Consider the following 14,217-nt stretch of genomic DNA (forward strand, 5'->3'; position numbering starts at 1 on the left):
ATCGCGGAATGACTATCGCAAACGCGAAGGCCAAAGAAACACTGTCTCTAATTTCCTCTTCGCGTTCGCGTCATCTTGATCACGTTCGCGAACATTTGAGACTACCACCCTTCGCGTTCGCGTTCGCATTCGCATTCGCATTCCACCAACCGCATTCACGAAGGCCAACTGCTCCAGGCCCCGCTCCATCTTCCTTCTACGCATTCGCGGCAGCTCTCCCGCTTTTGCGTAGGCAGTTCCAGACCCTCTTCCACATTCACGGCCCCCGTGTTGCATTCCCGAAGAACAACCATCAGCAGCCCAAAACTCCTCCCTTCGCGTTCGCGAAGGACAATATCAGAACCAGCAACAACATCAGCCAAAACAGCCCGAATTGATCCGAAACACACCCGAGGCCCACGGGACCCCGTCTAACCACACCAACCAGTCCCATAACATAACCCAAACTTGCTCGAGGCCTAAAATCACATCAAACAACATCAAAATCATGAATCGCACCCCAATTTGAGCTTAATGAACTTTAGAACTTCAAACTTCTACATTCGATGTTGATACCTATAAAATCACGTCCGATTGACCTCAAATTTTGCACACATGTCACATTCAATATTACGGACCTACTCCTACTTCCGAAATTGGAATTCGACCCCGATATCAAAAATTCCACTCCCACACAAAATTCCCAAAACCTTCAAATTCCAACTTTCGCCAAATGACCCCAAAATGACCTACGTACCTCCAAATCCACATCCGGACGTGCTTCTAAGACCAGAATCACCATACAGAACTATTCCCAGGCTCTAAATCCCAAACGGACACTGATAGCATTAAAAATACACTTCAACCCAATTTATAAAATCCTTCCAAAATTCTAACTTTCCACAATAGGTGCTGAAACACTCCTAGGTCATCCAAAACCCGATGCGGACATACGCCCAAGTCCGAAATCATCATACGAACCTGTTGGAACCTTTAAGTCCCGATTCCGAGGTCGTTTACTCAAAAAATCATACCTTAGTCAATTCTTCCAACTTAAAGCTTCTGAAATGAGAACTTTCTTTCCAAATCAACTCTGAACTTCCCGAAATTCAATTCCGATCACGCGTACAAGACATAATACCTGAAGTGAAGCTACTCATGGCCTCAAACTACCGAACGATGTGCTAGAGCTCAACACGACCGGTTGGGTCGTTACAGAATACTTCTTTGCATGTCCTGTTAACGTGTGATGAACAAATTTGGGATCTTATATTGAGATTAACGATATGAGTTCTTTCATCTTGTTCACTCTTGTGAAAGTGTCTCTTTGTAGATTGTATTGTTAGCTCCAAATATTAATACTCTTTTAAGGTAATCTTTGTGTAGTCCAGGAATCAAGAATGAATTCTAATGTATTGGATCAAATTTCTAAGTCATTTATAATCATTCTATCTTTGTAATCGATGTGATCACAACTTCTGTTTGACATAAACTTAGGACTGATAATTAGTTCTTATTGTCAATTGTCACGTTGCCGAGGGTCTTCCGAAAATAGCCTCTCTGCCTTTTTAAAGGCAGGGGTAAGGTCTGCGTACACTCTACCCTCCCCAGACCTCACTTGTGGGACTACACTGGTATGTTATTGTTGTTGTTTCATATTTAATGATACTGTGAAATATTGTAGAACAAATTTGACAGTGATGACATAAATGATCAACGAGATCATGTCTTAAAACATATTAGAAAGTTATGGAATAATTGGATAGGATCGATGCACAAGAATATTAAGTCTAAGCCATTCTGTTATGCTCTAAAAGATGTGCCAAAGGGGGTAGACAAGAGTGATTGGGAATGGCTAGTCAAGGAGCATTTTTTTTACTGAAATATTTAAGGTATGATTTCATAACTGTTTATTAACATCGTGTTATATTAAGTGTCTAAACAGAATTTTGCCGGTACATTATTAATTTAGGAGACAAGTACAAGAAACTCGGTCAATAGGTCTAAGTTGAGTATGCCTCATCGTACTGGTAGTAAGCCAATTAGGGGGATCATTTATGAATTGGTGAGTAAATCTTATAATTCTATTAAGAAACCTCATCTTTGTTACAAAGATTTCTTTGACTTGTTTATTTCAATGTGAAGGGGGTAAAGATGGTAATCCACCAGATGTGGCAACTATTTTCTTTGAGACTCGTAAGAAGAATAACAAGCTTGTTGAACCTGAAACCAATGAGAAATATGTATGTTTATTGATAAATTTCAATTTACATTATTTATTTATTGTGTTGTATTATTTTAATTAAATTATTTTTTATTTTACAGGATAAAATCAAAGAATTGGTGCAATCTGAATCGTCTCTTACAAACATTGAGGTTGTATAAAGGTGCTTCGGACCTCAACGAAAGAGTCATGTAGTTGGATTTGGTGGTGGGATAACCGCTAAGGAGTTGAAAAGTGGTAACTCCTCTAAAGCTGCATTGTTGGGAAAGTTGAATGCTACTGTAAAAGAAAATAAATCTCTTAAAGGACGTTTGGAAGGGCTAGAGAGTAAATATGATGAGTCAGGGAGTAAATACGCACAGCTTGCAAAGATAGTGTTTGATCAGCCTTCATCACCATCTTCAAGTGATAAGTATGATTGAATCATATAACAGGTTAGTACATTAAAAATCCTATTTTACTCTATAAAGCGTACCTTTATAGTAACCTAATCTTAGTCCTTTTGGTTTCTTCCGCATTCCCTAAGATAAATTGTCGATTTGTGCTTTTTTATTTTCCTGTTTCTTCCTGTATCTTTTTAATTTATGATGTATTACCATTAGACAATGTTAGAAGGGTATTTATTTAGATTGTTCTATGTGAAAAAGAAGAGCCAGTGATTAGTAATTTTTCTTTCTTCAGTGAATAGCTTCACATATGAACTCTGTGGTACCAAACAGTTAGCTAGTTGCTCTTAAATTTAACACGTTAATCTTCAAAAAAATCATATATTCCTAAAAAAGACGGTGTATTGATTACTCAAATCAATTTTCAATAAGACAAGCTGTTCCATCAAAGAATATAACATCTGACTGAAATTACATATTTTGCATTTGGCTTTAAAAAAGAATTGCTTGATCTTTATATTGAAGGACTTACTGGAGAAAAAAGAAAACTATTTGATTCTGGATTTGTCTAACAACACCTACTGCCTTTCGAAAATAATTCTCTGGTTTGAATGGCTTGATTATTAATCTAATAGGGAAATCATGTCTTTTAGCCTAGAGGATATTATATGGGGTTCTCATTGTAAAGTCCAAGGAAACATTGAAGTCATCTGTAAAAGCTTTATTACAGAAGCTTTCTAGTCACATCAAAATTCTTTTTGGCATCCCTGCTATTCTGATATACTTAGATAAGTCAATAACAAACATACCATGATCTTAAATCTATGTTGAAATTATAGAACTTCACTGCATTTTTGAGGGGCATCAGAGATTAAACTATTATTCCTTCAATAAATTCTCAATTTTCATTTTCTTAGAAATATTGCTTGAGAAATTGAATATTTCAGTTGTGACTTGTCTGGTTTTATGTACTGGTGGAAGTTTCTATAACATGCAGTGCCAGTTGTTATTTTTTATCTCATCTTCTTCATCCTCTTCTACTTGATAGGTCCAAGTCTTACGATTGCACAAGAATTCACTTGTAACAGTTAATTGCTCCTTAGAAACCGGCACCTTATTTGTAGAATTTGCTTGAGATATTGAGGCCATATCTTTCTCCAATTGTTATTTATTCCCTGTAGATATTAGTTGCTTCCCTGAATCACCTTCTTGTTCCCCAAATGACTCCATTAACTGTGAAGGAATCTCTTGTGTCGATGTGTTTAAAGTGACCATGATTGGCTTGGTCATTGGATTTCTAGATTGAAAAAATGTAATATTGGCGTGGTTTCAGTATCTACATGGTCTGCCAAAGGTTTGACATCCTCAACAGGAACAATGTCCTTTGAGACAGTTGATCGAACTCCTAAACTCTCTGAAAATTTCTACTTTGTATCACTGCCTATAGGTTTTGATTGCCCAATTCTTGACATTGCATTACCATCCTCCTGCTGCATACTCTTCCCACTATCTTTCGCAAGTTGTTCATTCTCATTATGCAATAGTTCAAAAGAATTAGAGCAGCTGACGTTCTTTACACCCTCACATCGAGTACCTACAGAAATTGCTCCAAAAGGCTAGTTTTTATGACTTGATGCCTTGTTTTTATTAGGTGATGTATGATTTCGAGTCACCGCTGTCCAATCTCGCCCTTTTGATTGTTGCCCAGTTTGCGCATCAGCAGCTCCTATATTTTGGACTGGTGTAACATTAGGTTCACGTATCCCAGCTTTCTTCTCCTCCATACATGGTGTATCAAAAGCATTAGAACAACTGATGTTTTGTGCAGCAGTGCTCTGATTTTTGTGACTTGGTGCATTCTTTTTGCTAGGTGATAGGTGTACTCAATTTACCATTGTCCAATCTCCTCCCTTAGATTGCTGCAAACATTGAACACCAGATTTTAAAGCATCAATTGCCTCTATGTGCACTACAACCTATGCCTCTTTAGTCTTGGGCACCTGCTTTCCAGTTTCGAGCACCCCAGTTCTCCACTCCTTCTCACTAACTTCCTAAACATTAGTCTGCACCCCGACTGGTTTGGTTAGTGTATTAGCTTGATCACCAATCCCATCCACCTTAGTATTAGTTTGTAAAGCTGAATTCACAACCTTGTCCTTGACCATTAGTACTTTGGTGAATTCATGTAGCTGTTGAATTAGCACCTCGATCAACCTTAGAGTTTCTAGCAGCCTATACCTCACCTGTCAACTCCTGAGAATCCCTACCTACGGCTGCTTCAATAGGGACTATGGAAATCCTAGTAGCAGCAATTGTATATGTAGTTTTACCATTAATTTCAGTTGATTCCAAGCCTCTTTCATCAGCAATCTTATGCAACATTTTCGCATCAAACAGTTGCCTCAAATCACCTTGAAATCGATCATCACTACCTGTCCCAACCTCCACTGTAATTCTTTATCTCTTTGCATGTTACTGCAAGTAATCTTTGTAATCAAAAGACAATTAACCTCTTGTTATAGTTTATTCAAATAGGTTTACTAACCACTAATATGCCCATAATATCAAAAGTATATGAGAGGGAGTCTAAAAGGCATACAAGTGCAGGTAGACATAGTAAAAAGTACTGGTTCATTTTTTGGTAAGCTGGTGGAAGATTGCCAAATAGTATCCAGGAACATTGGTTGAAATTCATGACATTTATTTTGGTTTTGTGTCGGGGGAAATTTTGGAAAGGTGACAAAGTGTATTTTGGGTCCAATAATGATTGGGTAATTTGGTATAAGTTAGCCCGGTACTTGGCTAGAATTTAGTTGTACTTATCACTTCTTTGGCTAGTCAACTTACTTCTCGTGAATATTGTTTTCTATCTGTGGATTCGATAATTTAAGGTGTTATCTGTTCATTTCCCCTTTAATGTGTTCATTTTCGTCTTTAGTTGTTTATTCTTTGTTACTAAACTGGCATAAATTTATTATTTTAACAGATTAAAAATTTGAAGTCTGAAGAACCTATCCTTGAAGTAAGTGTAGAGCAAGTTGAAATACAAGAGGTTTTTGGTTCGTCACCGATGGTTTAAAGACACTGTCTTATGTACATATATATGCTGTAATTTTTCTTTCTTTTTCTTTTTAGGAATTATTAAAAATGATGATTAACTCATCTCACTTTATGCTTCTAGTTGTCTCCTGACTGGGTTTGCGTTATTTTTACTTTTCATTGTTTTAGTAAGATGGGTTTCTTACAATTTGGATTGGTTTCTGGGATACTTTAGTTCTTTGTATTAACAAGAAATCAAGTATTTGGTTTATTTTCCAATGTTGTTGAGCGTGTATGAAAGCATATAAATAATTATTACTATTTATGTAATTTAAATTTTTATTATATTTATTACATTTTCATATTAGCGAAGAAAAATGAGGTCATTAAAACTCTTTAACGAAAGGTTTCTCAAACAGATAAATGACTATTAACGAAGAGCATTTTGGTTGTTAAAAGTAATTATACAATTAACGAAGGGAATATCGGTCACTAAAAGCACTCGAATTGACTTAATACATTGTTGTCATTAAAGACTTTTAACGACCGGATAACAAATTAGCGAGGGGAAAATCCTGTCTCTAACGACCGAAAATTATGTCATCGCTAAAGATCCTTTAACGACCAGATTGTAAACCGGTTGTAAACTTTTAACGTCGGGACTTTTAATGACCGGTGATGACCGGATTTTTCCCGGTCGTTATCAACTTATAACGACCGGAATTGGACTTTTAAAGACCAGATTTCCCCTCGCTAAAGTCCCATTTTCTTATAGTGAGTAGTAGAATCAGGAGGTGTTGCGGTTGGGGGGATGTCTTCACCCCTTGAGTGCTTACCAGCAACATTAGGTAATTCATTAACTTGCACTCTTGGGGAGGCATTGGCCATTTCGCCACTCATCGCCTTTCTCCTAAACGCCATGTACTGAAAGATTAGAACAATGCATGAGTTAAAAAGGGTCAGTCTTATAATCAAGCTCTACCGCACAATTCTAGAATAACAAAGAAGGGTGACATTCCTAAATGCTCAAGTAGCCTCCTAATTATAGATGCGGTTGACAACACACCAATAAGAAGGACTCTACTAGGCATGGCTCCGAGACATCCTAGGACACTTGAAAATCTTAGGCTCTGATACCAATCTTGTCATGCTCTGACCTTATAGAGCGCGACCAGCGCTCAACCGAGATATCCCAGTCAAGAAAGCCTACTTGATGCCGTCTACCCAACCTTACCCATGAATGATTTGAGAATCAATAACAAGAATATAGACGTGAGAGGATAAAATGTGAAGTACCAAGTTTCATTACTTTTAGGGACTCCATTGATATTTTCTAAAAGATTACAAGTGAATAGTTAGAAAGTGGAAACATCCAATAACTTACAACATATTTAGTTTGTTTTCCCCAATCAAAATACAACCCACAATATGTCTACGGAGCCTCTAAGAGAACATGAGTAACATATGGGAGTGTTATTGACAATCCCACAACTATACCTCAAAAGTAAATGTACATGAAGACAATACAACATATGGGCCCTGGTACAGAATAGGGCTCACAAAAATCCGTTGAAAAGAGGGTATGATTTTATCAACGATCACTACCACCTGCTGAGGAACCACCTGCATCCATTAAAGATGCAGCACCTCCGGCAAAAGGGACATTAGTATATATAGAATAGTACTAATATGTAAAGCTAAATACCCTCTCATGGAATGGAATGCCAGGATAAAAGGATGAGAAACATGGAAAACAGTAAGTAAATCAATCATATTTAAATACCAAGTTAAAAATAAATAGGGCTTCAAGTAAAAAATTTCATTTTTAGTTGGGAGATCCTTAACACCGACACACCACCATGAACATGGCATGGAGTCTTATCCCCACACGATAGGCTAAGTTGTCTCACCCCAATGTATGCGGGTGGACATAGAAACACAATACCACCATGTGCGTGGCATGGCATCCGATCTCCGCCCAATCGGCTAGGTCGTCTTACCACAATGTCGTAAGGTATGACATGTACTTGCTAGCTATCAATTCATCACAATCAAGGGGATTAATCTCAATATAATATAATGAGGACTCACCCCGTAATCAACTCCTACACCGGCATGTGTAGTTTCGGTCCTGGACATTTATAACCCAGCCTTCCTTGGTGATCTAACGATACTCCCAAATTAATTATCATATAAAAGAATCATATTCGTTTCATAGCCTTTCATACTTTCTTTCATTTCATTGGCACTCTTGGCCACATATGTAAATCATCATTCTTGGCATGATGGTCACATTTCATACTCCATGCATTCCTTCTTTCATATGACATGGACTATAAAATATTTCAAGGCACTTATAAAACATTCGGAAAATCATATCTTCAGATCATGAATACATAAGGGCTTAGAACACATTGCAAATATTTACAATTAAGAGCGTAGTAATTTCAACGGAACCATGGATTGAGTTCATAATCGTTTGATGATTCGATCATACTTGGACTATTTCCCAAGGGAGAGCATGATATACATATAGTACAATTGAGTCATGATTTGAGTAATTAGACATTTGATAAATGATGGTAGGCTATAATTGCATATTTTAGTCGCTTATCGCACTCTAATTTACTGCACTTTTATTGTGTTTGAGCTTTAATCGCTAGTGTTTTGCACTTATTGTATGTTTTATGCCTTATATGAGCGATTCTGAGTTATGTAGATGTTATGGAACTAATTCGAGCTATGTGGAGCCTTGAAATCTGAGTAAAAGCCCAAGGGATTAAGTCGGGATCGTGTTTGGGGGTCGAGGATCAATTCTGGACGTCAAAATTCAAGGAAGAAGCAACTGCTCAAGAAATGCACTAGTGCGAGGCACTATGCGACGCATTAGTGCAAATGTTTGTCAGAAATTTCCAAATTTCAGAGACTGGGTTTTTTATGGTCTGACAGGAAAAAGCATTAGTGCGACGCACAGTGTGACGCATGGAAAGCATTAAGTTCGCAAGTTTTCCTATTTCGGCTAGGAAAGAAAAATTTCATCTAGGTCTGACCCTACTTGGTATAAATACATGGAAAAACATTATTTTCTGTACTTTTGACACACTTTAGACCTAGAGACACACGAGGAACATTCGGGGAGCAAGGATATCTCAGATTTCTTCATCTTTTCTTAGTATTTTCAATTATCCAACACTTATGAATTTGTTTGATACTTTCATGAGTGGTTAAAACTCATAATTCTGGGGTTGTGATTAAGCCATGAATATTGTTGTTTAACATTGACTTAACCTTGATTACAACTCACCAATATATGGTTGTTTCTTTATTTCTGTGATTAATTGCTTAATTGTCTGGCCAGCAGTTAGGTTCTATTGACTATCTATGCTATGCTTGAGAAAGCCATATTTAGATTAGAGAAGAATTGAAGAGTGCATAATCTTAACTCTAAGGGGGGAGCGGATTTGTGGTTAGGATAGGAATATATCTACTCATTGTGCTTAATTAAATATCGCAATATTAATGCATTCTTAATAGATTGATTTCATAGGAATATAGGCGTTAATATATTTTGAATAGGCAATGAGTACTTCGGGAGAAGGCTATGAGAGCAATTTTTCGATTAATTAGCAACCATGAGTGAATTGTATAAAAAGGAGAGTTAACTAGAACACAATAGGATTGGTGAATCAATCACAACCCTGGAATATTATCTATACTGAATACACAACAACCATTTTGTTGCTTTATAATTTAGTTACTACTTAGAATTATAGTTTAGTATAATTAAACTCTTGAACTAAAATTGGCTCGACTGAATAACAATCTTGGTGAATTTAGTGGGTAGTTGATACAAGTCTTTGTGGGTTCGACACTCGACTTATCATTTTATTACTTGTATGACCATGTATACTTGCGTGTGCATTTGGGAGCAACAAGTTTTTGGCGTCGTTGTCGGGGACTTGAATATTGACTACTTTCTAGTTTTTGCTTTCATTGTTTATTTCGTCAAGTCTAACGTTACTTCATTGTTGCTCTGATCTCAGGAACTTTGATTGAATGCGTAGGGTCAGAAGCCAGGACAGACTTCAAGGTTTTAACCCCGAACCTGAGAGAACATTTCACAGGAGGTTGAGGGAAGCAAGGGATACAAATAATCTTCAGGCACTTGTTCAATTTCCTATGAACATGGCAGAGGAGCAACATATGGTTGTTCAGGAGGTGGCGATGCCCATCATTGCTAATGTCTCCTCCAACATTGTGAAGCCAAGAATCACTGGGCACTTTGAGCTGAAACAGAGCATGATCCAGCTACTACATGTGAATGGACAGTTTATGAGTCTTCCACATGAGGATCCACAACAGCACATCCTGGACTTCTTGGAGATTAGTGATACTAATATCACCAACGGAGTCACTCCAGACTATGTGAGGCTCACACTTTTCCCGTTCTCTCTATTGGGCGAAGCAAAGCGATGGTTGAAGGTAGAACTAGCTAATTCTATTACATCATAGAATGATCTGGCAAGGAAAGTTTTGGCAAGGTTCTTCCCTGCAGGCAAAACTGCAAAGATCAGAGTGAGATAGTCACCTTCAAACAGAAAACGGGGGAGTCTTTATACTCAGCTTGGGAGAGGTTTAAGGGGCTGCTCAGAGACTGCCCTCATCACAATCAGACAAATGAAGTGTTAGCTCACACTTTCATAGAATGGCTACATCCTGAGACAAAGATTGTGGTGGATGTTGCAGCTGGAGGTCAAGTGTTGCAGAAAAGCTTTGATGAGATATATGTGTTATTGAACAAATTCTCCAAAAGCAATCCTGATTGGCAAGGAGAGATAGGCAGACACACAATGCAAAAATCTACAGGGGTTCTCTAGTTAGATGTCGTCTCTGCATTATCAGCGCAGATTTCCACATTGACCAACCAAGTCAATCAGATGACCTTGGTTATTAACAAACAACAAGCCCAGCCAATGCAATAGGTTCAATTATTTTGTGAAGTATGTGGAGAGGGTCATAGAAGCAACTTATGCCCAGTTAATCCAGAGTCTGTCTGTTTTGTAGGTAATACAAATAGGGGCCAGACAAACCAATATGGGAACACTTACAATCCCAATTGGAGGAATCACCCAAACTTCTCTTGGGGTGGAAACCAAGGTGCTCAGAATCAATACAGGCCTCAAGCACCTTAACAACAATATAGACCACCTCAGGTTGAACAACATGCAAACTCAATAAGTCACCTTAAGGAGATGATGAAAAAACTAATGGCTGATCAGCAGGCCCAAGCAGCGGCAATGAGAAATTTGGAGCGACAAGTGGGACAACTTGCCAGTGCCCAAAATACTCGACCAGTTGGAGCTCTTCCAAGAGACACTGAGGCTAAGCCTAAGGCATCTATTAATGTTGTGTCATTGAGGAATGGGAGATAGTTGTAAGAAGTCCAGTCAAAAAAGAGAAAATAAGTAACCTTTAATGAGGAGCCAACCACTATTGAGTCGGAATCTGAAAAATCAAAGGAGTTAGAGAAGCCAGTTGAAGAGGTGGTGGCTAAGCAAACTCCACCATTAGTTGCGAGGCCACCACCTATATTTCCTCAAAGATTGCAGAAAGTGAAGGATAATGTCGCGTTTAAAATGTTTCATGATATTTTGAAGCAAGTGCAAATCAATATTCCACTAGTAGACCTCCTGCAAAAAGTGCCCAAATATGCAAAATACATCAAGGACATAGTGGCAACTAAAAGGAGGTTGACTGAATTTGAGACTATGGCACTCAATGAGGAATGTAGCTCTAGAATCCAAAGCAAGCTACCTCAGAAATTGAAGGATCCGGGTAGTTTCACTATCCAAATCTCGATTGGTAAGCATGCAGTCGGGCGAGCTTTGTGTGATCTTAGAGCGAGCATCAATTTGATGTCGCTATTTGTGTTCAGACAGTTGGGGTTGGGTGAGCCACACCCAACAACGGTAATCTTACAGTTAGCTGATCGCTCCCTTGCTCATCCCGAAGGAGTGATTGAAGATGTGTTAGTTCAAGTGGGTTCTTTCATATTCCCTACTGATTTCATTATCTTGGACTACGAGCATGATCAGGAAGTCCCATTTATTTTGGGGCGTCCATTCTTAGCCACGGGCCGAGCTATTATTTATGTATGTGAAGGAAAGATGACGATGAGAGTCGGTGATCGAGTGGTGGTATTCAATGTGTATAAAGCACTAAGATTGCCAGCCCATTATGAAGAGTTATCCATGATATCTGTGGTGAAAAGTGATGTTATGTCATTGGTGCCTTATATGAGCCCCGTAGATCCTCTTGAACGAGCTTTGATTGGGGATGAAGAAGATAGTGAAGATGAGATGATGGGAGAAATTGAGCAAGTACTTGACATGTCTTGCAGTTATGTCCATGGGTTTGGGAGATTTGAGGAGTTGGATAGGCCTGTCACTCTGACCCCTCCTAAGATATCTATTGAAGAAGCTCCAAAGCTATAACTTAAGCCCCTTCCAGTTCATCTACGCTATGCTTATTTGGGGAACTCTGAGACATTGCCACTGATTATCTCATCCAGCTTGACTATATACAAGAAGAAAAACTACTCAGAGTACTTCACAAACATAAAAAGGCTATTGGGTGGACAATTGCTGACATCAAGGGAATCAGTCCATTGTTTTGCATGCGTAATATCTTTCTGGAAGATGGACACTGCCCCAGTGTTGATCAGCAAAGGAGATTAAATTCCATTATGAAAGAGGTCGTGAAGAAGGAAGTAATCAAGTGGCTTGATGTAGGTATCATCTTTCCTATCTCTGACAGCAACTGGGTAAGCCCAATGCAATGTGTGCCCAAAAAGGGGGGATGATTGTGGCAGAGAATGAAAAAAATGAGTTAATTCCTACTCGCACTGTAACGGGGTGGAGAGTTTGCATTGATTACAGAAGGCTCAACAAAGCAACCCGCAAGGACCATTTCCCACTTCCATTCATTGATCAAATGTTGGACAGATTGGCGGGGCATGAATATTATTAGTTTCTTGATGGTTATTCGGGGTACAGCCAGATTATCATATGCCCAGAGGATCAGGAGAAGACCATTTTTAATTGTCCTTATGGCACTTTTGCCTTCAAGAATATGTTGTTTGGTCTTTGTAATGCACCAGCCACTTTCCAGAGATGCATGATGGCTATTTTCACCGATATGGTGGAAATATTTGTGGAAGTCTTTATGGATGATTTTTATATCTCTGGGTCTTCTTATGATGACTGTTTGAAGAATTTGAGCAAGGTGTTAGCCCGTTGTGAAGAAACAAATCTAGTTTTGAATTGGGAAAAGTGCTATTTTATGGTGCAGGAAGCCATCGTGTTGGGTCACAGAATGTCTAGAAGCGACATTGAAGTTGATAAGGTGAAGGTGGAGGTGATTGAAAAATTACATCCACCCATTTATGTGAAAGGTGTCCAGAGTTTCTTGGGACACGCGGGGTTCTATCGGCGCTTTATAAAGGATTTTTCAAAAATTGCTACTCCTTTGTGCAAGTTTCTTGAAAAGGACGTAACTTTCAATTTTGATGACGCTTGCCTAAAGGTATTTGAAGAGCTCAAAAAGAAGTTGGTGGCTGCCCCCATTATTGCGGCACCAGATTGGTCCTTACCATTTGAACTTATGTGTGACGAAAGTGACCATGCTATTGGGGCAGTGCTAGGCCAAAGGAAACACAAGGTGTTTTATTCCATCTACTATGCGAGTAAGACTCTTGATGATGCACAACTGAATTACACCACCACTGAAAAGGAGTTGATAGACGTTGTGTGGGCCTTTGAAACATTTCGGGCATACTTGGTGGGAACAAAAGTCATAGTCCATACCGATCATGCAGCAATCGGGTATCTATTTACAAAAAATGTATCTAAGGTTAGATTGATGCGTTGGGTTTTGTTGTTGCAAGAATTTGATGTAGAAATACGAGATCGAAAGGGCATAGAGAACCAAGTAGCTGACCGTCTATCAAGGCTGGAAAATCATTACCACGTAGAGGCGGGTGGAGAAATTAAAGAGGCATTTCCTGATGAGCAACTTTTTGCTATCACCCAAGACCCTTCCCCATGGAACGCGAACTATGTGAACTATCTTGTGATTGGGGTACTTCTGCCTAAAATTGAATCTGAATCTAGAAAGAGGTTTTTACATGATGTGAACTTCTACTACTGGGATGAGCAATACTTGTACAAGCAGTGTGCTGATCAGTTGATGAGGAGATGCATTCCAGAAAAGAAGGTGGAATTAGTGTTGTATGATTGTCATGCATCACCTTATGGGGGTCATCATGGAGGCGATTAAACAGCTGTAAAGGTATTACAATCCGGTTTCTTTTGGCAAACATTATTCAAGGATGCCCATGCATTTGTAAAGAAGTGTGACCGGTGTCAAAGAACAGGAACAATCACAAAGAGGCATAAGATGCCTTTGAATAACATCTTGGAGGTCGAGATTTTTGATGTGTGGGGGATAGATTTTATGGGACCATCCCTATTGTCCAGAGGAAACAAATGCATCTTGCTAGTAGTTGACTACGTGTCAAAATGGGTAGAG

The 14,217-nt window shown here is 38.7% G+C and overlaps 1 protein-coding gene and 1 long non-coding RNA gene across 2 annotated transcripts; both read left to right on the plus strand.

Moving 5' to 3' along the window:
• The first annotated feature begins 1,731 nt into the window (after positions 1 to 1,731).
• LOC104113578 (uncharacterized) lies at positions 1,732 to 5,979 on the plus strand. The gene is made up of 5 exons (XR_690243.4): positions 1,732 to 1,871; positions 1,952 to 2,044; positions 2,125 to 2,222; positions 2,305 to 2,637; positions 5,576 to 5,979. It is a non-coding gene; the product is annotated as an uncharacterized lncRNA (long non-coding RNA).
• Positions 5,980 to 10,895: 4,916 nt separating this feature from the next.
• LOC104113579 (uncharacterized) lies at positions 10,896 to 13,965 on the plus strand. The gene is made up of 4 exons (XM_009623787.2): positions 10,896 to 11,021; positions 11,112 to 12,008; positions 12,200 to 12,451; positions 12,688 to 13,965. Exons 1-4 carry the CDS (start codon positions 10,896 to 10,898, stop codon positions 13,963 to 13,965), a joined length of 2,553 nt encoding a protein of 850 aa, XP_009622082.2.
• Positions 13,966 to 14,217: the final 252 nt, after the last annotated feature.

The sequence above is a fragment of the Nicotiana tomentosiformis genome, chromosome 9 (assembly GCF_000390325.3).
Source record: "Nicotiana tomentosiformis chromosome 9, ASM39032v3, whole genome shotgun sequence".
Classification (NCBI taxonomy): Eukaryota; Viridiplantae; Streptophyta; class Magnoliopsida; order Solanales; family Solanaceae; genus Nicotiana; species Nicotiana tomentosiformis.